The 25,242-nt window shown below is 31.9% G+C and overlaps 1 protein-coding gene across 1 annotated transcript in view; it reads right to left on the bottom strand.

Annotated features, from left to right (window-relative positions):
- LOC129957007 (adenomatous polyposis coli protein-like) overlaps positions 1-25,242 on the bottom strand; it is a 126,274-nt gene that overhangs the window by 85,285 nt on the left and 15,747 nt on the right. The window contains exon 2 of the mRNA XM_056069112.1: positions 5,666-5,787. Within this exon, the coding sequence (XP_055925087.1) occupies positions 5,666-5,782 (117 nt within the window). The 5' untranslated portion in view covers positions 5,783-5,787. The remainder of the gene's footprint in view (positions 1-5,665; positions 5,788-25,242) is intronic.

A 25,242-nucleotide genomic window follows, 5' to 3' on the forward strand; every position in this document is an offset into this window, starting at 1 on the left:
TTACTTACAAAAGCATGCAACTAACCTAAAAATAATTTAAATCATCCGTTGATAATGGTTGTCATGACAACATTCAGAACACAACGCGCATGCGTGAATTTTCTTCGCCAATTACGGTAACGCAAATGCGTGAATTTTTCTACGCCAGTTGGGGTAACGCTATGCAGATTAGACATTTTTAATTTCCTTTATTCTGTGTTATTTTAATTCAAAAGTACTTCAGAATGAATCTGAAACATGGATTAATTAACAATGTTTAATTTTAAATGCATAAAACATTAAGAAAATAAACAGAATCGTTTGAAATAATCCGCCTAAAAATGTTAACCCTAGCCTCATTATTGTTGGGAGAAAAAAAACTGAAGCCTTACTCATTTGGCGGTGGGGAAAATGGAAGATTTTTTTTGGCGGAAAAGTTGGCGGTGGGGAAAATAGAAGATTATTTTGGTGGGAAAGTTAGTTTTTAATTAATAATTAAAATTTCAAAAAAAGGGACCCCAGGTGCACATTCCCGACCTCTAAGGTATACATGTACCAAATTTGGTAGCTGTATGTCAAATGACCTGGCCTGTAGAGCGCCAACACACACACACACACACATTGAGCTTTATTATAAGTATATAGATGAAGAAGTCGAAGACGAGCATTCCAGCTGGATTTAATTTGTCTTTTATCCCATATGCATAAAAAAGGCAAATACAGAATTAATTAGAATGATATTTGATTCTGGATCTTTAACTAATCCATAAACTCAAGTTCCACAATAAATTTTGGATAAATTCTTCAAAGGCAAGAACCATTATCGAGATTTTGACGAATCTCCACATCTCAGATCTTCCTGAATTCGAAAAACGTATTTTTGGAAATTGTCCGTTTATCTGTGGTAAAGATAACTCAAAACCGCTTTGAGCTAGACTGTTGTAATTCGCTATATGGTCTTCACAAATAATAAGAGTGGTTATGGTAAATAATAATGGCTATCAAATAATAAGAGGATAAGAGGAAGTCCGTCTGTCCGGCTGTTCGAATAAAAGTTAACACTATGATTATAAACAAGAAGATAAAATTCAGTAAACAGATAACATGTACATAAAATTCGGTAAACAGATTTAACATATATAGTGTCAACCTGCAAACGCGATAATTCAAAAAACGCAGACTTATATATATCAAACTTGGAATGGAATTTTCTGACTACAAGTGCAGTTTTGAGTCAAATTTTAGTTTCAGTCCCTTGGAAAAAACGCGTCTAAAACACAAATTCGGTTTTCGTATACTATTAATTGTATGCCAGGGAATAATCGCCAAGACACTCGCCAAGGATCAGTCGTTAAATTGAGCCAAAAATGCTAAATTCACGACTAAAGTTAATATTTCCAAACTATTGTACGCCAATGCTATGCAAAGCATTCTTAGGGATGTCACCGAGAGAGTTTGCGAGAAAGTTTTGGAGAAACTACTCCCACTGTGGGTTGCTTTTTTTTTTCGCCTTTAATATCCTATAAGGTTTTTCCCATCATTGTCCATTTGCAGAAATTGTAATTGCCTTTGTTCATGGACAAACACGTGTAATTCCAAAGTGGCCTTTCCGCCTCAAGGAAGTCTAAAGTTGAAAATTCATCAAAATCTCTGGTTTGATTATTTAAAAAAAATATTTCAATACTTTCTTCTTCTCTTAGAAGACGATATAAACAGCAAATTCTTGAAAATCAGTGAAATTTACGTGGGTGTACAATCCCATAACACCAAACAAGGCATGAAAAATAATAGAATTACTGACTTTATTCATTCCGTCTTTTTTGTTTAGTTCTACTGACTACTTCTTACCACAAATCCATGCAATGTTGCAGCACACAGCGTTCAAACACGCCCAGCAAAATAGCTTCTCTGCAATTCATCTGATGCTCAAATGAATTTCCATTTCCTCATAAGGAAGTACACAAAATTAGTGAGTAACAACAAACAAATCGGAATGGCAGTGGTTTATTTTTCGGTTTCGCAGACACACATTGTAGGCGAAGTTAAACAAAATGTAACCGCAATGTCTCTTGAAGTGCACACTCGGGACAGACGGGACGTGACGTCATGGGCGTCGAGAATCACCCAGACTAATTGAGGGAAAGAGTCATAATGGATCGGAAGTTAAAAATTCGATGCTCCGTTTAGGGTGAGGGTCGAGACGTACAAGAGAACATGCTATGTGTCATTTATGAGAAGAGGATGGGTTTTTTTAAATATCGGTCGGTAGAGTACAGGGGGTGGTGAGATGGGTGCAGGCAGACTAAAAGGGTCTAAAATGTCTGTATTAGTACAATTTCCTGAGTAAATAAACCAATATAGTGATCGTCTCGAAATTTTCTTGCATACTCCTTAATTAAGATGCTAAAACCCTGAACCGGCGTCCTGGCATAGGGTCTGTCCGGCTGTCCAAAAATAAGTTAACACGATAGTTACAAAAGAAAGAGAGCTAGATAGTTAAAATTCGGTACACAGATTTAACATCTATAGCGTAGACGCCTGTCAAATTTTGAGCTGAATCCAACAACGGGTTGACTGTCTGTCAGTCTGTAATTCCAAAAACATGTAAACACGATAATTCAATTCGACAATGACTTAAATGTATCAAATTAAGTAAAGGATTTTGTAACTACAAGTGAAGTTTTACGTCAAATTTTTGTTTCAATTGATTAAAAAAAATGGGCCGGCATCCTAGCATAGGGGTAGTGTGTCATCCCCGTGATCTGGGCGTGCCGGGTTCGAGTCCCGGTTTGGGCATGGTTGTTCTTCCGTTGTTTTATCTGTGAGATATGTGAATGTGCTCTCCTGTAAAAAGGGGTTGTGCAAGCGAATGAGTGATGCGTGAGTAGCTAAGTCGTACTCTTGGTCCTAGTTGGCTCTACTATAAAAACAAGAGACGCTCCCCCTCAGGCTTAAACCGGCTGTCTTCGAACAGCGGGCTTGTCAGTGGCAAGTGCCATAAGAAACAACAATAGACCCTTCTGTCAACCGTATAAAAATTGATGGTCCTTGGATAAACCAATCCGAGTGCTATGATTTTTTATGTTCAGAGTCTTTCATATAAGAGTTATATCTCGTAACATAATTAAGGAAATAAAGTGGGCATTTTAATTTGACAAAGATTTAACTTGTTTTTTTATTTTTCAATAAATTAAATCCAAAATTTGACAAGTTCGCATACTAAATTTCATTTATTTAAAGCGTTGCGTTTTTTGTATAATCGCATTTGCTGTAATCTTCTACCCTATAAAGCGTTTCGAACGATTTTTCCCCCCATCATGTTCATTATTCGACTTTATTTACAGAAAGTGTGTCATTCTAGAAACATTATCATGCTAAATCCAAATTTTCTCGCACCCCCTCCCCCCCGAATGCAGAATAGTGGACCTTGGATAAAGCCGCGAATGCCTTGCTGCAATGCATTGTTGAACAATAGTTACTAAATAATGAATAATTAGCATTCTAAAGTGCGATCTCAGATGATTAATTCTTAGCACACGATTAGCACACAAGTATCCGAAAAATGAATGTTTATTTTAGACACTTTTCACTGATCAATTCAAACCAAAATTTGGTATAGAATATAATTGTAGTCGCCAAATTATATGCCAAATTTGAGTTATTGTGTTTACATGTATGCGATTGATACACGATCAAATATTGACAAATTTGGTTCAACATTCGATAAGAATCTACATTTTTGATACTAAACTTAAGTGCTAAATTTCACTTATCTAGCTCTTTATGTTATATAATTATCGTGTTCAATTTTACTCAGAGAGTCAGTCAGGCAAACTTCCTCTGAATGGAGTTTGTTCAAAATTTGACAGAAATCTGTAAATGGAGTATAAAGCCTGTATACAAAATTTCATCTGTCTGGCTCAACTCGGATTTGAATTACCATGTTTAAAGGAAGGCAGCAGACCCCTCACTCCCTAAAAAAAATGTACTTTTTCGGATGAGTAAAAAGTGAAAATTGTCAAAATAACGTGTTTGAATCTTTTGAGATTACAAATGTACACTTTCTATGCTAGAAATAAAAACAAATTATCCGTGAAATGAATACTGTAAGTGTATAAACCTATTAGAAAAACATGATCAGCAATTTATTCCATTTAGTTTGCTGTAGAAATCTACTACATCATTAATGATACAGATATTTCAAGCAATATGATTATGTATTTTTTTTTTTTTTTTTTGGCAATGATGAATGAATTTTGGAAAAATCGTATGATTGTAGAGACTGATAAGATTATACCAATCCCATCTTCTCATATCTGCATCATAATGCTTTTTTCTAGCACATAGAACATATTATTGACATTTTTGATGAAATATGATTGAAATTGAATTAAATATTTTTTAACTCTTGCTTTCATCGTTTGAAAAGTAAATTAGGAATTTTTATTTTTTCGAAAGATTTATGAAGAATATACTATATTACTATCTGAAGTTCTTGGAATGCTTATTACTGTGATTAAAAGATTTGAGCCTTGCTGAGTGCAAAGAAAATATCCTTTGAATTTTGCTTGTCCATATATTCGCATGTACTTGAATACGGTGATCCAGAAAGTGAATTACTTAAATGATAATAGTAAAAGGTGGTCTTTACAACTAAGTCAAAGATCTGTACGAAATTTTGGACCAATTTTCTTGAATAAACGGATAGGCACCTGCTTTATATTAAAATCATCGACTACAGTGTCATTCTCACTTGTCTTTGGATTTCAAATGTTGAATTATTGGACAAACAGGCAGATATGTTTTCTGCTTTATATTATACATCTCCAACTCAGTGTCATTCTGAATTGCCTCTGGGCTTCAGGTGTCCTAGTTTTGGACGAATAGGTACATATATTTTCTGCTTTATATTTAAGATCACCAACAACAGTATCATTCTGACTTGCCTTTGGATTTCATGTGTTGTATTGTCGGAAGATCATGCAGATATGTTTTCTGCTTTATATTTTAGATCACCAACCACAATGTCATTCTGACTTGCTTTTGGATTTATGGTGTTGTATTGTTGGACGAACAGGCAGATATGTTTTCTGCTTTATATTTTAGATCCCCAACCACAATGCCACTTTGACTTGCTTTTGGATTTCAGGTGTTGTATTGTTGGACGAACAGGCAGATATGTTTTCTGCTTTATATTTTAGATCACCAACCACAATGTCATTCTGACTTGCTTTTGGATTTAAGGTGTTGTATTGTTGGACGAACAGGCAGATATGTTTTCTGCTTTATATTTTAGATCACCAACCACAATGTCATTCTGACTTGCTTTTGGATTTAAGGTGTTGTATTGTTGGACGAACAGGCAGATATGTTTTCTGCTTTATATTTAAGATCACCAACAACAATATCATTCTGACTTGCTTTTGGACTTCAAGTGTTGTATTTTTGGAAGAACAGGCAGATATGTTTTCTGCTTTATATTTAAGATCACAAACAACAGTATCATTCTGAGTTGCCTTTTTATTTTATGTGTTGTATTGTTGGAAGAACAGGCAGATTTGTTTTCTGCTTTATATTAAAAATTATTAACTACAATGTTACTCTGTATTGCTTTTGGCTTTCAATGTGATAATATTTGCACTTAAAATCCTATTACGAATGTGAAGCCATGAGGAAAGTTGCCTACCTGGGAGTTGCTGAAGCGTGTGGTGCGCACGATGTGGTGCCCCGGCAATCCAATGTTCTCAGTCGTCTGCAGGCGGATCACCTTCGGCTGGAACAGGTGGGGGTCAATGTTCAGCATGACACCTGAAAACAGAAAATGCTTCCTTCAGAAAAAAAAACTGTGCTAACAGGTAATTAAGTAAATATAATTCAGGAAACAGTAGGAATAAGTATGTTATGATATTGTTTAATTTAAAAATAAGAAATAAGCAACATCTAAATACGTATAAGGAAATATTGTTTTTCCTGAAATGAATATCGATAACAAAACTTCAAGATGGGAATGGAAACAGCGTTTGATGATTAAATTTTACTTTGACCCATAATAAAGAGAAAAATTGTTTTATTTGTTAACTGTTAGATTGAATCGAGCCGACCTCAAATAGTTGAAAGTTGCTTACTGTCATTCCAATTCACTGGACATATTATCTCTCTTCCTTTTGTTTATGTTTTGTTATCTCTTATGTCCCACATTTCTTTTTGTTTTCATTTTTACATTCGGGTGATGGGTGATACACATAGATTTAATGATTTTAAGATATTGTTTTACATCAAGTCTTAAAGCCACAGAAGCTGAAGAACCTAAAGGGGATGATAAAGTTTAGGAATGGGACATTTAAAGCCAATTCAAACGCCCCAAGGAAAGAAACATTTGAAAACAAATTCAATACTAGTAAACTAGTATATGCGAATTTCGAAGAGCTAAAAAGAATCATAGAAGATAATTCACCTTTTATCAGCAAAAAATTTGTATAAAAGCCTGGATAGAACATTACATATCGAGCATTACAACATCTGCAAAAAAAGTACAGAAATCTAGATGTGGCGCTAGCTTCATAAGCCAGTTAACAGCCTCTGGACAGAGGTGATCACTTTTCTCTAGTGGTTATGTTACGCGGCTACGTCGCAAGTAGATCCTCGCTCAGGCAATAGCCACATAGAGAGGTTCTTTATGAATTAAGCCCAGAAAAAGAAAATTTTCAAATGAAAATCTGTAAGACTTTTCAGGAAAAACTCTTGATCCTCAGTATGAGTATGAATTTTGAGAAGTTGGAAAGGGACGTAGATGAGAATCCAACGAAAAATCGTATACGACTTTGAACCGTCCAATTACATTACATGTCGAGTATTACATTATCTTCAAAAACATGTACAGAAGTCTAGAGAATTTCTTTATGAATAGATCCTAGAACAAGACAGTCGTCAGATGGATGTTTGAAAATTCTTCAGGAAAACCCACAGGAAACTTCAGTTACTCTGGCGAATAATGGGCTGGGATAAAAAAAAAAAGTTGTTATGCCTACGAAACTGAGACATTCGGAAACATTTGTTGAGTGATGCTCAAATTGTTAAACCAACTGCAAAGCAATGGCCGTTCGAAAAATGTTTAGGAGCAATTTTTGAATCATTTTTTTAGCAAGCTATTCATATCAAGATCCTACCAGACGTTGTCTCTTCCTAAGCACTTTACCATTAACAAATGGACCAGATGTATATTGCTGTTAAAGGTAAATCTCCTGGTTTGATCAAGTAAGCGGGAGTTCACTTCCAGCAGGGCAAAAGAAATCCTTTATGTTTAGAATAATAAAATACAAATTAGAGGAATTTGAATGAATAGAATTTTTACCACACGCACTATATAATGTACTGTTATGTATATTTAGGATATTTTTTTATGATGCCTTGTCACAAGTTTCATTTGATAACATCATTTTCTCATATTGGAAGAATCTGTTAAAATACCGACGGTTTGATAAAAAGTTAACAATTTTTTCTGTCTAAATCAATAGAATGGTATTTGTTGTTTTGTGCTAACACTCCAATAAAATCTGAGAGAAAAAATGAAAATATTTTTGAAATTATTACGACTTTGTAATGTTGCTTCCCAGCACAATTGGTTCTATCTTAAGAACGACAATTTTACGTACTGCTCTATTATATGCTGAATGGATGTCATATCAACGACCCCGCGGCCTTGGCGGAAAACTTGGTGGAGGATTTGATAACAAAATGGATGATACTAGAAACTTCAGGTATTTTGGCAACAGAACCAATAGGAAGCGAATCATGCTGATTCCTTAAGAACCTTCTTTGCCCTGCTCTGAAAACTATAAAAGACCGTAGACCGAGTTGGAGTCGGAATGTGTTGAATCATATAGATAGTTAGCGACGAATCAGTTGGATCAGTCCAGCAAAGCGCAAACGTTGAGTGGAGTTCAAGCGATTAGTGGATTGAAAATTGAGCAGTGCGCTGAATCTTGGAGACTGGTACTGAAGCAACGTCGAGTCGTGTGAGGAATCGCCAGCCGTATAATAGTGAGTCGCCAGTTGAACACAGCTAAAGCAACGAAAAAGTGGGGAATAGCAGGCGTTAATAGAGACCTTAATAAATAGTTACGCGAATTCTTTCTTACTGCTGAGTTCTGTCTGGTCGCTTTATGTGCTGATGGGATTGTTTACTACCGATTACTATTTGTGATATTCTGTTTATTATAAGTACTCCTGTGTATTGCTTCTGCACGGCTAGGCTGTATTTTGTGTTGTATTCGTGTTAAAAAACGTTGTTATTTGTTATTGAGGCCTGTTGATTGTATCACCATACACCCACTACAGAGAACCCATAGAGTTTATGAAATATTGTGCGGAAAATTTTTCATAATAATACACAGTAAAATAATTCACACTCATTGGAATTCTGCAGCTTCTATTCTTGCGAATTCAAAGTTTTCCCAGAATATCATTCTTGAGATTACCATAGCTAAGGATTATTTTACCTATGATGGTAAATCAGGATTATAGAATAGTTAAAGAGTCGACCACTCATAATAACCGCGGAAGACTTATTTTATCCGATTATCTAGATTAAATTGAAACCAGTTCAAATGGTTAATTTTCCCAAAACAATTCCTATCTAATGGAGCTCTTTAGCTAATTTATCCAGACATCTATGAATATTAAAATGGACTATCTAAGATTTACTATCCGCAAGTTTGCTAAGACTTAGGTTTTCCGAAGACTGTTGTTCTGTCAATAGACTGCTAGAGGTAACCAGCAGAAGTGGCCTACCAAACTTTCGCACATACTCTTTAATAAACTTCTCACTCCAAAGAATGCCTTACATGGAACTGGATACAATAGTTACGAAATAATAACCTTTGGCGAGAATTTAGCATTTTCACTGAATCTATCATGTTATCCTTGGCGAGTTATTTGGCGATTAGTAACTGGCATGCGGATAATATTATAAAAAAAAGTCAAATTTGCTTTTTAGACAAGTTTATCTCAACCGATTGAAACAAAAATTTGATACACAACTGCACTTGTAGTTACAAAATCTCATACCAAATTTGATATATGTAATTCATTCGGTTTTTGAATTAACGCGTTTGCATGTTTCTAATGTTTCTGTACATTTGTAGATTTCTACAAACAGACAGACAGCCAACCCTTTGTTGGATTTTGCTCAAAATTTCCCAAGTATCTACATTAAATATGTTAAATTTGTATATTGAATTTTATCTATCTAGCTCTCTTCGTTTTGTAATAATAGTGTTAACTTATATTCGAACAGCCGGTCAGACGGGCTTCCTCTGAACATAATTTACTTAAAATATGATAGAAATCAACAAATTTTGTTTTAAGCCTGTATGCCAAATTTTACCTGACTAGATCAAAGCGTTTTTGAGTTATCTTTGTCACAGACAGACAGACTAACGGATATTTTTCAAAAATGTGTTTTTCGAATTCAGAAAGATATAAAACGTGGAAATTCCTCAAAGTTTCGAGTTCGAATTTTTTGCTTGACGATTACTATACTTTCTCTGTACTACATATACGAGAAAGTAAAAGCGATTGCCCCTGTGGTTGCAGACCAAGTTTCAAAGAACTTCTTACACTTATTTGAGACGAAAGAAAATTCCATTAAATTATTTTTTTAATGAAATTTAAGAAAAGAAAAAATAATGAGTAACAAATGGCACACATAAGACGAACTTACAACAGTTGTTTAGCAAAAATAATGAAGAATCTCAATGAAAATGGCTTTTTGAAAGATTTTTTTCCAAACCCAGACTTGTTCAAGACCCATTCTTTTAACATCCTTTCATTTCGATCAATAACTGTTTTGCTGGTACACACACAAAAAAAATTGCTTACAGAACTCATGATAAAACATTTTAGTAATTAACTAATTAAAACTTTAATGTGAAAAGGTAATTTTTGTGCCTTCTTTATCATATAAAGCTAACACGATGAATCACAATTCAGATACCATTTGAGGTGAAAGCAGGTCTCTGAAAAGCGTCAGTTTTACTCATTTTAACCTTTTGAAGGTCATGAAAATTTTCCCGTTTCTCAGACACGCAAATTTTGTTAATCCTTATTTCTTTCCAGTAAAAACATCAAATAGACCGTTCTTCAAAGTATTTCTTACAAAAACAAACAATGGCAATGATATTTTCAAAACATTTGAAATGCTAAAACTCTGCGTGTGAACATCTACAGTCGAGTATTTTTATTTAACTAATATGCACAGGTACCTATTTTGTGTTGTGAATAATTAATTACTTTCACCTAATAACACCTATCTACTTTTATTATCTCATATTTTTTTTATATTTTGGAGTTTTAAAGTTCGTTTCATATCTTTTGTGCCTGATAAAATATTAGTAAATTAGTTAGTTACCTTTCCCTAACTTATTATTTTTACTTTCTCGTTTACATAGTATAGAGAATGTATAGTAATCTTCAAAAAATTCGAACTCGAGATTTTGGCACGTTTTCATATGAATTCGAAAGACATATGTTTAGAAATTGTCCGTCTGTCTGTCTGTGACAAAGATAACTCAAAAACGCTTTGAGTTATACGGTTGAAATTTAAAATATGGCCTTTACATTACATTTGTAAATTTCTATCAAGTTAACGTTCAGACTTTAAAAGAATGACAATTACCTTCTATTTGTCCTTGAGAATATATTTGTCAAATTTTATGAAGATCAGACAAAAACTGATGATCTGTATAAAAGAATAGAAGGAAGCATTCATCTTTCTATAAATAGACTAATTGATATATCTGGTTTTATTCGGAATTAAAATGCTTGCATGTCTAATATTATAATATTTGTAGAGAAAAAAAAATGTTTATATATAAATAATACAATCCACAAAATCCATTTATCGTTAGCAATGTTTTTAATTAAAATGAAAATGCGAATTGAACCAAACGACTTTTAAAAACTGCCGTAAGTTGATTCCTCTATAAATTATTAATATTCATTACAAAAAATTCTTATTTGCAAAATTTATTATTTTAATTAAAATTTATTTCGTCGCTCCATCAAATATTCACAAATACTGAAGAAAGGTTTTAATGAAATTTTTGAAACTGTTAATTAAATATTTATTTGTTCATTATTATAAAACATGAAAATAAAACAAGTCAATAAATTGTTCGTAATATAAATCGCTAATCGTCTGCTTTCAAAGTCTTCTTTCAGTGTTCTTCCAGAATTCTGCTAATGTATTTTGGCAACAATTCTTATATATTCTTCTGCCTTAACAGTAAAAAATTATTATTACATATATAATATAAAATAAATTAAAAATTTTTTATTGAAAATGAACGAAACCAATTGTGAAGAAATGAAATTTATATAACAAAAAGATAATTTTTTTTAATTACGTGTAAAAATAGCTTTAGCGAAACAATATTTTCAGAATCTATAGAAGAAAAATGTTAAGATCTTTCTTCATTTTTATCAACTGAAATTTTAATATGACAGGTGATTTAAAGTAATTCTTTAATCAAGCTAAGTAACCATAGCATTCATTTAAAACCAATAAAAACTGCTTAAAAAATATTTACCAAAACAAACATGAAATATTAAAAAAAAATAAAGGCAGAATAGTTCAAAATTTCACCTTAGCGAAGAAGTATCCATAATTTTTCTTATATGATGAAACAATAAATTTGGCTTAAATTTGATTGTCATAAATTGTGTCTAAAATAAATTTTGCAATGTACGTTTATTAAAAGGATAATTTATAGTTCTTTAAAATGGTGTAAAAATATTTCTTGTCCAATTAATATTTCCGAAATTATTGTCTTAAAATGGCAAAAAAATATCTTATTTTTCGCTATTTTATTGTATATCTTCAGAATAAATTAATTTTGAAAGTTGGAAAATAGTGTATTTTACCTAACATGTAAACAAGCATGTCATTCTCGAATTTCAGGACACTGTTCATCATTTAGTAATTCTTGAAGAAGACGAATGCAGACATTTTCTACTATATATTTTTATAGCAGATTAAACTTTAGTTTTTTTTTTTTTTTTTTTTTTAGTGCAACTCATTTAAGCTACAATCTTTTAAGGATTTGTTTGTTTGTTTTTTGTCGTGTGACTATTTTAAACCAAAATGAAAGAAAAGTCAAGCCTAATAAAAAAAATGTAATCAGGAAATAGACTTATTGAAGTGGTTTTCTTGAAACCTTCTCGTATATTCTCCAACAAATGTATATCCCTCCAAATTGTAGTCTTTGACAAATTCCACGAATGTATAGCATGGTACTGGCGAACAATATTTACAAAATATTGATTTGCGCCGTAAATCTATCATTTTTATCAAATCTATCCTGCAGTCTTCGACGATTAATCTCTAGCATGCGGGTAATACACAACTATCCGAAAATCGAATTTGCGTTTTGGACCCTTTTTTTCTACCGATCGAAACAAAATTTGACTCAGAAATGAAATTGTTGTTACATACCAAATTTCAAATATTTAAATCTTTGTGCTTTTGAGTTATTGTGTTTATATGCATGCAAAAGTGCCGACCGACAGATGGTCAACTTTTTAATATATTTGCTTCAAAATTTGATAAGAATCTATTCTATAGATGCTGAACCTTTGTGCCAAATGATATCTGCCTATCTTATTGCATTTTGTAATTATTTTGTTAGCTTTTACTCGGACAGCCGGACAAACAGACTTTCGCTGAATGTATTTTGTTCAAAATTTGACAGAAATCTATAAATTTGGGGTAAAGACCATGTACCAAATTTCATCTGTCTGACTCAAAGCATTTTGAATTACTACGTTCGCAGATAGGTAGAATTCCTCAAAAAAATGTTTTTCAAAATCAGGGAAATCTTAAACGTGGAAATTCTTAAAAGTCCCGATTTCGAATTTTTGTGATTATTTTACTTTTGTTTTGTATTCTCTGTATACGACAAAGTAAGAAAAATGAAATTGAAAAGAAAATAAAAATTACAAGAACGGTATCGATGTCTTTTTAAAAATCGTGATTCAGCTGTTAAAATCTTTTTCTTTCTTGGATCGACCAAATGGTAAAAAAATAGTTAAAATGATACATGGCAGTAAAATGAATGTACAGTACACTCCCAATTATCCGCGGAATTGGGTGGCGCGGCCGCCGCGGATAACAAAAATCGTGGATAATCCGAAAAAAGCTAAAAACGGGTATAGCAAAAGAGAAAACAGTCCTTCCAACTTTGAAAAATCGTTTTATGTACAATAAAACGCAAAATAAACAGCAGCAAATGTTTAACTAACGCTTAATATTTTAGTATATCACTCAAAACGAACCTAAAATGCATTTTGTTAATGAAAGCAGAAAAGTGCTTTGTACTTACGAGAGGCGTCAAGGATACACAGAAAAATGAATGCATATGTACTGTTTTAATACTCTAATGTATTATGTAATTACAAAAGCATAACTGTCAAACTGCTCCTTTTTGAAGAAATCAGTCAAAAAAAAAAAAAACTTTGTGCGGCAGGCGCGGATAATCGGGAGTCTACTGTAATTCAAAAACTTATAAGCAGCTGATGAAGCAGCTGAATATGCTGCAATTTCGAGAATTTCTACTTCATTTCCTGATGACCGAATAAATTCAGGTAGTGATAAAACATGCAATAAAATGTAATATGTAATGATGAAAAATTCGTAATTTGTTTTACTGTTTATCAGAACTTCTGTACGATTAATTTTTTTCCCATAGAAATCTTCAAATTCGATATGTAGAGGTCCAACTTGATTTTTATCCCAATTTATTTGTTATTAACAAAAAAATACTGCAATTGATTAAAAAAATATTCTAAGAAATTTATGAATAAAGTGCATTCCTACTGCTCCGTCTTAAGAGACGCATTTCCCCTATTCCAGTATCTGATACACTTAGCCACCGTCTGCATAATTGCTGCTCAGTTTTTACTGCCGAGTTGGTAGCAATTTTCTGCGCTCTTCAGAAAATTTCATCCTCTACTCAGCGTAAATTTATTATTTACACGGATAGCATGAGTGCTCTGGATACACTATCGCATTACCACAATCGGATGCATCCGATTGCCATTAAAATTTTATTCACCTTGCGACTTTTAAAAAATGATGGGTTAAATATTATTTTCTGTTGGGTACCGAGTCATGTCGGCATCTTGGGGAATGAGAAGGCGGACTTGGCCGCAAAATCTGCAACGAACTTTTTAAGCATGGGAATTCCCTTCTGCGACATTAAAAGGTCCATCTATCACCACATCTGTTCAAACTGGCAAATGTCATGGGATCTGCAGATCCAAAATAAACTACATTTTATAAAAACGGACGTTGTTTCTTGGCCTGTTCATCCTATACGTGAGATGGATGTTAAATTGACTCGTCTCCGTATAGGGCATACGCGCTTCACCCACAAACATCTCATTTTCGGGGAAAATGCGCCTATGTGCAACAGCTGCCATGTTAATTTTACTGTTCACCATATCTTAATTGAATGTCCTGCTTTTAATTCGTATCGTGCTCGTTTTTTTAACTCGTCTTCAACATTACAAGACTTGGTGGGTGAAAAATACCACCCAAATATTTTTAAATTCTTACGAGCTATTGGCATTTTTACTTGTATATAATTTTCTATTATTCTATTTGTGTTGAACATTTTTGTGTTCTTGTTCGTTCTTCTTTGTTTCACATTTTCATGTTTTTAAATGTTCAGATACCAAGATAACTTTTTAAATTATGCAATTTTATCTTTGCACACTTTTTTAAAACACTCATTTGTTGGTTCAGTATATCTTTTATAATTTTACCATTTGATTGGCGCAGTATGGCCAAATGTGGCTTTTGCGCCAATAAACCTCACAAACCAACCAATCCCCTATTCCAGCTGTAGTCATCAGGAAACCGGCGCATGTGCAGTTTCTGTTGAACTTTGATACGTTTCTTTTTTATACTTTGCGATTCAGAATTTGTAATGCCTAATTAGAGATGTAACGTAGAACGATGTATCTTTGTGTTCGTGTTCGTCAACAAATGTTATTCTGTGTTTTATGATATCTTCGATTCATTGAAAGCTAGAAATAGATTTTAGATGTAGATTCTAAATAATTAAAACCACATAGAGTTAGAATGGCGCGATTACATTTAGATTTATTTGATGAAAGTTCCGGCGCCATATACATCAACCCCCTACCTATCTCGATCTCTACTAATAACAAAGATCAATGTATGTGTGTATATGTTTCGATGCAAGTTGACGCTGAATAGGATAGAAGTTACACCTAGAGCTGCCAAACGTGACGTATGCATACTTTGGAGGATGGTAATGTGTACCTTGGGTCGAATTTTTAAAAAAAGTTCTAATCAGAATTTAACTTAATTAAAAATTAGCTAAAATTTGGTGTTTTTCCGCAATAATTCCCGAATATAATATTGTTCAAAATATTAATTTTTGTACCATTTTAAAATTTAAAACATTATCTTTTCAACCAAATTTGTCCTGAATTCTGGCAATTTTTTAAAAAAAAATATTCTTTTGTTCAAATTTCGACATAGATTATATCTTTTGTTCCGAAATTCAAACCATTTTTATTGTTCCGTTAACAGTTCAATCGCGTGAGTTTCTTCCACTGTTGAAAGCTAAAAAAAAGAAAGATTCCTTTTAATATATGTGTAGTTTAAATGGGATATAAGAAAGTGAAGTTACATTACCGCCAATGCTAGATGACAGATCATTATAGAAAATAACGTTTTTAATGACTCTATGATGTTATGGGGCTCGATTCTATTAGGATGATTCATATGAACAATTAACTTAATAATTTAATATAAAAGCTCAGCTTTAATGTCTGTCATAATTTGAAATTTAAAATATTTTCTTGAAAAAATTATGCTCATTTAATTACTCGTAAGAGATTTAATTTGAAGTAAATACAATCAATCTTCCTAGCTGGTCGCTAAACACGACTAGTAAATAATTTTTTTAATTCCCTATTGATGTTTTAACATCTCAATAGTGATGCAAAAAGACAAGTTTTTTTTCGTTTTATTAACGTCCCCCCCCCCTCTCCACACCACACCAGCGGGAGGACGTTTGGCATGACGGGTTTAACGTGCAACAGACCCCCTTACACGACGGTTCTTCGGTGGAATCGGGTCTTGAACCTGAAATCCTACGGCTCACAAGCCGAGACCTTACCACCACCGCGGCCAAGCAAAAAGACAACTGATTAACTCTCATTCAGTTTCAACCATTGATTAAACTTAAAGTTTAGGTATGATCTTCTCGTCCTAACTCTTGAAACATTCGTCAGTAGGCAAAACGTACGCCGAGTGCGCCATCTTGAATTCCACTTGAGAAAAATTCAATTTTTGTTTCGTAGGATTGCATGTGAAATTATAGGATTACTAAGTTTTCACGAAGTTTACCTGAAAAAGAGGTTATAGAATACCTTAACGTGCATTTATTAAACATTGCAATTAATTGAAAGTTAAAACAGAAATTCTGAAAATTTTTATCTGCTTTATATGCTTTAAATTACTTATCATTAAATCTCGCCAAGCTTGCAAAACAGTCGCCAAGAGATAAAATGTTCGCCAAACGAACGCCATCTTGGATAGTGACAAAAAATTTGAGTCCACTTGAGAAAAATTCAAATATTTTTTCGTAGGACTGCAACTGAAGTTATGTTTTATTATTACATTTTAGTCACGTTTTTCTTGATAAAGACTATATAATACTGCAGTGTGCATCTATTAGACATTGCAATTAAATGAAAGTTCAAGCACGAATTTTAAAAAGGAATTATATGCCACAGAATATTGAAAATAAGACTCGCGAATCTATGTGCTTTCCAAGACCCCATATCCCTTCATTGGGAAAGATGTGGGCTTAAAACCAATTAAACAGCGGCAATCTACCTTAAACTAATGCCCTTATATAGATTTATCACCCACTTTCTAATTTCCATTCATATTTACCTAGTTTAATTTTCTTTATCTAATTAATATTTTCTTATAAATGAGTTTTGAAGCGTAGCTACTGCTATGGGCGTAAAAATTTGCAGAACTTCTTATATCAGAGCTAATATGAACGTATTTCTTCCATCCCTACTTATAATAAAGACTGGAGCTCTACAAACCAGACCATTTGACCTGCAGCTTCCAAATTTTGTCTTTAGAAGGTAGAGATGTACAGGTCCGAGAACTTTTTTCTGAAATTTTGATTAGAATTTTAATTAATTAAAAAATAAGCTAGGTTTTGTGGATTTTCGCTACAATTCTTGAAAATATTCCCGCAATAAATGATTAAAAGTACAAAAAATTATATTTTCTACGATACCAGTTTAGTTGCTATAAAATTATTTAGTCTGGATTTCAATTGATTTTAAACATATTTTTAAGTATATTTCACAACAATATTTTCATTGCTGAGAGTGACACAGAAATCGTTTTCATTTTCCACGAAATATTTGATGGCAGATTTTGTTTTATTTTTCAAAGCTAAAGAAAGATCCTGTTTAATATCTATGTAGTTTACAGGGCAAATAAAAAAGTGAAGTTAAGATACTATTAAATAAATGAATTTAGAGATGAACCGGACATAATAGAGCTGTGAAGTCATGGAACTGGTCTTCATTAGAACTGTTTATATGGGCAATAAATAGATCATACACAAGACTAATAAAATAACACAACTTTAATGTCTGGCAATTTGCTGGAATCATGGACATTAATTTTTATCTAAATGAATTAACTGAAATTAAATATAGCCATATAACTATATCACCGGCGAACCAGATGGTCGAAAAAGGCGACTTTTAAAACATTTAAAATTAAACTAAATGAAATCTTTCATTTCAAAATTATAATAAAACCAGAGTAGTAAATTTTTAGGTGCCCTTGGTCTATTGTCCAATTCGCCCACTGGATATGATGACCTTGAACAAATGTTAGTAATCGTACATTATTTCTATGCCGTAACATTTCAATGTTTACACTTTTTTACAAACAGCTGAAACTTGTATAACACTGGAAAATTTATAATGCAATGGAATTACGATATGCGATGCCAAAATCATGTGACACGCGCAGCTGCTTGTGTCGTGTGCTGCACGTCATGCTCTGCGTCACGCAGTAGCAACAATATTAAAAGTAGTCATGCGACAAAATTGCCTCTTGATTTTCGAATATCTTTCAAACTACTTTTAACTATAACTGTAAAATAGATCATATGGTATTAATCTCATCTATATCTCACAATTTAATAAATATCATATTTCCAAATCGCCAATAAGATTTTTTTTTATGTATTTAAACTATCATTTCCGGATTTGGATCGATATGGATTTACAAGATCGATCCAGCCCACAGGAGACTATTATTTACCACCTTCTGTTGTGGTTCAGTTGGATGCCATTTTGTCTAGGAAAATGTCGGTTGCCATGGAAACGCATCCATTTCCTACTCCCATGATTAGGTCACTGGGAGAAAGAAATATCGTCTCTACTAGGTTGCATTATGAAACAGACAAAAAAATCGATACCTCAAAAAAGAGAGAAAAAAACATCGTTTGCGAATTCCTTTATTTTTCTTTTAAGCGGATTAGAATTTTCTTTTTTAAACATACAATAAATAAGAAATTCTTTTCAACTTCTGGTTAAATTACAGGTTTTATAATATGTTGTAAACAAGCAAATACACTGGAGGGTTTACTGTGTCTTTTTCTTGTGTTTAAAACTCACGTGCCTGTGACCATTACTGCTATTGAACGGTTCAATAGATACCTCTTATAAAGATGTTTTATAAACGTATAACAGATTTGTTTTAAAGACATATAACAGATTTTATTTTGCTTACAAAATACAAATGTAGGGTTTAGGAAATTATAAAATGGGAAGAAACAAGCACTGATTGTACAGAGAAATATGAGATTTTCTGCGCTATGGCCACTGAAGATAAAACAAATCAAATTAAATTTAAAATTTATATATAAATAGTGGCATAATTTTAAAGATTAAGAAAATAAGAACAAAAATAAAAATGTTGTTAATAACATTAACACGTAATTTAATCAGCGGGAGTGCTGTAATACATCTGTCATGGCAGAAAACACCTTGCGAACGACACTGGCGAATTTTAACTTTTGGCGTGAATTTAGCATTTTTACTGAATCTATCATGTGACCCTTGGCGAGTTATTTGGCGGTTAATCCCTGGCATGACCTAATAGTATTCGAAAATCAAATTTGTGTTTTACGCACGTTTTTCTCAAGCGGTTAAAACAAAAATTTTACGCAAAAATGCACTTGTAGTCACAACATCCGAAACCAAACTTGATATATTTAAGTCATTGCATTTTTGAATTATAGCAATTTCATGCTTCTGAAAGCTTAGACCGACAGATGGACAACCCGTCATTGGGTTTGGCTCAAAATTTTATTAATGTCTACGCTATAGATGTTATATCTGTGTACTGACTTTTATCTATCTAGCTCTCTTTGTTTTGCAGTTATTGTTGTAACTTATATTCGAGCAACAGGACAGACTTACTTCCTCTAAATGGACTTCGCTCAAAATTTGATAGATATCTAAAAATTTGGTGTAAAAACTATATACCAAATTAAATCTGTCTAGCTCAAATCTTTTGAGATATAAAGCATTAAAAATCTAGCTTTTTGTGTTAACTTTAACACAGACAGACAAGCAGACATTTTGCAAAAATATATTTTTCGAACTCAGGAGGTCTAAAACTAGGAGATTCGTCAAAAGCTCGAGCACGAATTTTTTGACGATTACAATACTCTCTTTATACTACGCACATGAGAAATTAAAAATTGATTGAAAGAAAGAAAATAAAAATTATTTATATATATAAACATAAAAACAAAATTAATATTTAAAAGTACACTATTCGCAAATAATTATAATATCAATATTATCATTATTTGTAAAAAATCAATTCATTATATTTCTTTAATGCATTATAATTGTTACATGTAAACAAATTAACATGTATGTGTGTGTTTATTTGTATTTCGTTTATGCAAATCTACAGCTTTTGCTCTATTTTGGTGAAATTTAGTAACCATACTTTTCAAGAGAAATGTCACTGCTAATTTTAGTACAATTAAAAAGTAAATTACAAAATAAAAATTTTTCCTTGTGTGTGGGGGGGGAGGGTATTCAGCTATATCTACCAAGGATAAAATCTCACATAAATTATTTTTAATCTGTCTTAAATATTAAAAAAAAATTATTTTTTAAAGTTATTCACTTAATTTCATACATATGATTCTTTAATTTTAATAAAATTTTAAATGTCATTTAATCTACAACACGTGATAATGTTTTTGTTTTGATGAATTTCAAGCTTATTTCAATATTTCAACAAAATATTCAATCAAGTGTTTTTGCCAATATTACAATAAAGATAAGAAAGTATTTTCCTTAGATATTATATTCAAAATACGATTTTCATTCCACGTTTAGACCACTTGTCCACGTTTTAGACCACCCGAGTTCGAAAAACATTCGAAAACAAGCTGGGCGGATGAAATTTGGTATACGGTCTTTATACCAAATTTATAGATTTCTTTCGTAGTTAGTGCAAAATCTGTTTAGAGGAAGTCTGTCTGTCCAGTTGTTCAATTATAAGTTATCACGATAACTACAAAACGAAGAGAGCTAGATGAATGAAATTCGGTACACAAAATTAACATCTACAGTGTAGACACCTATCAAATTTTGAGCAAAATCCAACAAGGGGTTGACCGTCTGGTGATCTGTACTTTAAAAAAATATATGAGCGTGATAATTCAAAAACACATTGACTTAAATATATGAAATTAGATATGGGATTTTGTGACTGCAAGTGCATTTTGGATCAAATATTAGTTTGAATCAGTTAAGAAAAACGTATCTAAAGCGCAAATTCAATTTTCGGCTACTATTAACCACATGCCAGGTTCACAGTAAAGGTTAATATTTCTTAAATATTATACGTCAATTCTATCCAAGGCATTCTCTGGGATAAAAACTTTATTAGAATGTAAGCGAGAAAGTTTTTAGGAGACAATTTCCATTGCTTTCGTAGTATATATACTTTTAATTTGCATGCATAGTAACTTATAGTAAACTGATTCCATTCCTGTTCTTCAAAATAACAAAATAGCAATATGAAATTTTAAATAAAACGATTCCATAATATAGTTTAATAGCCAGGAAAATCTATGCTCCAGGCGAATCAACTGGATCCAGGCAGCTATCTGGCATAATGAAAATACATATCATTCAATAATTAATCAAATAATTGCAATTTAAATGAAACAAAAAGCAAAAGTGGGTTCTGTGAACAATTGCAGTTATAGGAATTGAGTAAAACACACGGAAAAATAGCTAAAATCTGTTGAGATTACTCGATTCAATTATGTTTTTTTTCTTTTGAAATCTTTTGGACGTCTGTAGAAACTGTCGAAAAACTCATCATTATCTTTTTAAAAAACAGAGAGTTAGATTTATTGAAAGAGTGCTCGATTTTGGATAGTGAAATTTATTATTTTATGAATTCTTTAACTGCAAAAATTCTTCAGTACACTTCTTTATCATCGTTCTTATATGAATTTTAGTAAACGCTTCTTTAGATGCCATAAGATAGAAATAAAAATTTAAATGCGTGTGTGTGTATGTGTGTGTGTGTGTGTGTGTGTGTGTGCGTGCGTGCGTGCGTGCGTGTGCGTGTTTGCGCTCTACAGACACCAGACCGTTTGATCTAACAATACAGTTTGGCACATACATACATTGAAGGTCGGAAATGTGCAGTTCGGGCAGCACTTTTTTTCAAAATATTAATTAATTAAAATTTAAGCGAAATTTCCGTGTTTTTTCGCTATAACTTCCATAAATATTATTGCACAAAAATAAATTTTATTCTGGTTACTTCATTTATCTAATAAACTGTGATTTTAATCAAAAATTGGATTTCAATTAAATACAAGTAATTGATAAGGCCCTGACGAGTAATCTAGTCGGTTGTGTCTTTTAATAACGATCACATTTCTTTGAAATTACTACGAATTGATGAGACCGAGACGAATCATCTAGTCGGTTGTGTCTTTTAATAACGATCGCATTTCTTTGAAATTACTACGAATTGATAAGGCCCAGACGAGTCATCTAGTCGGTTGTGTCTTTTAATAACGATCACATTTCTTTGAAATTACTACGAATTGATGAGACCCAGACGAATCATCTAGTCGGTTGTGTCTTTTAATAACGATCGCATTTCTTTGAAATTACTACGAATTGATAAGGCCCAGACGAGTCATCTAGTCGGTTCTGTCTTTTAATAACGATCACATTTCTTTGAAATTACTACGAATTGATGAGACCGAGACGAATCATCTAGTCGGTTGTGTGTTTTAATAACGATCGCATTTCTTTGAAATTACTACGAATTGATGAGACCCAGACGAATCATCTAGTCGGTTGTGTCTTTTAATAACGATCACATTTCTTTGAAATTACTACGAATTGATGAGACCCAGACGAATCATCTAGTCGGTTGTGTCTTTTAATAACGATCGCATTTCTTTGAAATTACTACGAATTGATGAGACCCAGACGAATCATCTAGTCGGTTGTGTCTTTTAATAACGATCACATTTCTTTGAAATTACTACGAATTGATGAGACCCAGACGAATCATCTAGTCGGTTGTGTCTTTTAATAACGATCGCATTTCTTTGAAATTACTACGAATTGATAAGGCCCAGACGAGTCATCTAGTCGGTTGTGTCTTTTAATAACGATCACATTTCTTTGAAATTACTACGAATTGATGAGACCGAGACGAATCATCTAGTCGGTTGTGTCTTTTAATAACGATCACATTTTAGATATTTTACTACTAATTGATGAGACCCAGATGAGTCATCTAGTCCATTGTGATCTTTAATAATGAACTTATTTATACCTATAATAAAGATGTGTGTGTGTGTGTTTCCGTGCGTGTGGGGTGTGTTGAGATACGCTTTTGGTGACCATCTAGTTTGTCAGGAATGTTAGTTTGTTCAATTTTAAATAAATCTATTATGCATGACTTGATACCAATGATTCTCTCAATAAGTATATCTGATAATAAAACAACGAGAAATAACCAATAACGCTGAATAATTCTAATGCATCTATTCAGTTCACGGAGCAAATGAAATATCCTAAATGAGAATACCGTAACTTCATTATGCCATTAATGAATCAAATATCTAGGTTAACATATCGTCTAACTGCATATAGTCTTTTCGTATGTTGTAATTTCATTATCTTATTCTTAAAATTTGTGCAGATAATAAACAATATTTATCTTTCAACAAAGGAAAAAATTATCCGATTAAATATTTCATGAAACTATGAAAGTAATTTGAACTGTAGCAATGAAAAACACTGGTCAAAGTTGTGCAAAAAAATGTTCAATATGTAAGAAAAAAAAATGTACAGCAAAAATTAGTTCCATTAAAAGTATTTTTAAAGTAAATTGATATAGTAATTACTTAAAAATTATTTAACTCCATTTTATTAATTATAGAATTAATTAACTGCAACTTTAATAATTTTTAAAACAAATTATTAAAGTAAAAATTATTTTTGTATTTTGTAAATAAAGTAAGAATTATTTTAAAATGTTGTAAAAATTATTTCTGTGTAGTATCATTTTCAAAAGTTATCTGAGAAATACGTTAACTTCTATCTTAAAATTTAATTAATTGATCAAACTTTTAATTAAAATCTCAGAATTATATTAACTTAAAAAAAGTCTCATTTAACTGCACATTCTCATCCTTCCAAATATATTTGTGACCAATTGTCTATAAATCTAGGTCAAACAGTCTGGCCAGTAGAGCGCCAACATACACATACACACACGCATTCTTTCTTTAATAGTAGAATTAATAGGCTTGGCTCGTGCTATTTATAGCGTTAGTAAAAAACGAAAAAAATCCTTCAAATTAAACAGAGCAAGTGATGATTCATATATCGATTCTGCAGAGTTCTATAATTTATTCAATTTATATTAAAACTTTATTTATTTATTTTGTTATAAATAATTATCAACTTCTCCTTATTGAACTCACGACATGCAAATATAGATTTAAAAAGATTTTTAATTTATCACATACCGCAAACTACAGTTAGAGGTCGAAAATCTTATATCGCTAGAAGTTGTGCACGTCTAAACGGGCAATATCTCAGATATGGTTGTCACAGATTAAATAATGAAAATGCACATTTGGGGGGGAAATTTGAGGAGTGCTTAAGAAATAAAAGAGATTTTATCTATATCTGCTAATTTTAAACAAATAACAACATTAAAAGTTTCGTTTTCTTACAATGAGATTTTCTTTATCCATCATATTCAGGAATAAATATTTAAGAACTAATTATTAAAATAAGTTTGAATATAAAATAATAACAACTGCAGACTTCATCTCACTAATCTTTACTACAATTCAGCATTAAAAATGTAAAATAATCCCGTAACTAACACTTGTTTTAACATGCACATTATGATCTGTATAAAGAACCTAATAATTTGAATCTGCTTTAAATTTTGCTTTTCTAATCACAAAATAGCTCTTAATTGATAGAATAGTTGTGCATAGTAAGTCCTTTCAGAATTCACTGCCGATTTTTATTCCAAAGGAAAATCACAAACGATCTTTCTGCCTTACTCTTCCTTCATAAAATTTCTGTTTAAATTGCTTAATTCATAGCACGAAAAAATATTGTGTTTAATGTAATAATTTTAATTTAATTAAAATTAATGGTTCTTTTATTAAGAAATTTTGTCGAAAAACGACGGCAGGTCGCGAATAGCAACTACCTGTTGATTAAATTTAATTTCATTAAAATTAGATATAATATCTAAAATAGTGATTTCATAACTCGGTATTTTTTTTTTTTTGTTTATTTAAAATTTTAGAATATCAAAATGTTATTGTTAAATGTAACTAGTAGGACCTGGGGTCTTTTAAAAATTCAAGCTTCGCAATTTTTTGAAGTGTATATATACTTTCTCAAATAACATAAAGTATAATTCTTGACGGTATATAAACATTTTTACAATTAGAAGAAGAATAAGACTACCTATAACAATTTATAAATTCCTTATTGGATCATGATTGGACTGGTTTGTTTGATTCGGAATTGGTAGGCACAAGTAAATTTGAGCTAGATAGATGAAATTTAGTACACGGA

This window comes from Argiope bruennichi, chromosome 11, assembly GCF_947563725.1.
Source record: "Argiope bruennichi chromosome 11, qqArgBrue1.1, whole genome shotgun sequence".
Classification (NCBI taxonomy): domain Eukaryota; kingdom Metazoa; phylum Arthropoda; class Arachnida; order Araneae; family Araneidae; genus Argiope; species Argiope bruennichi.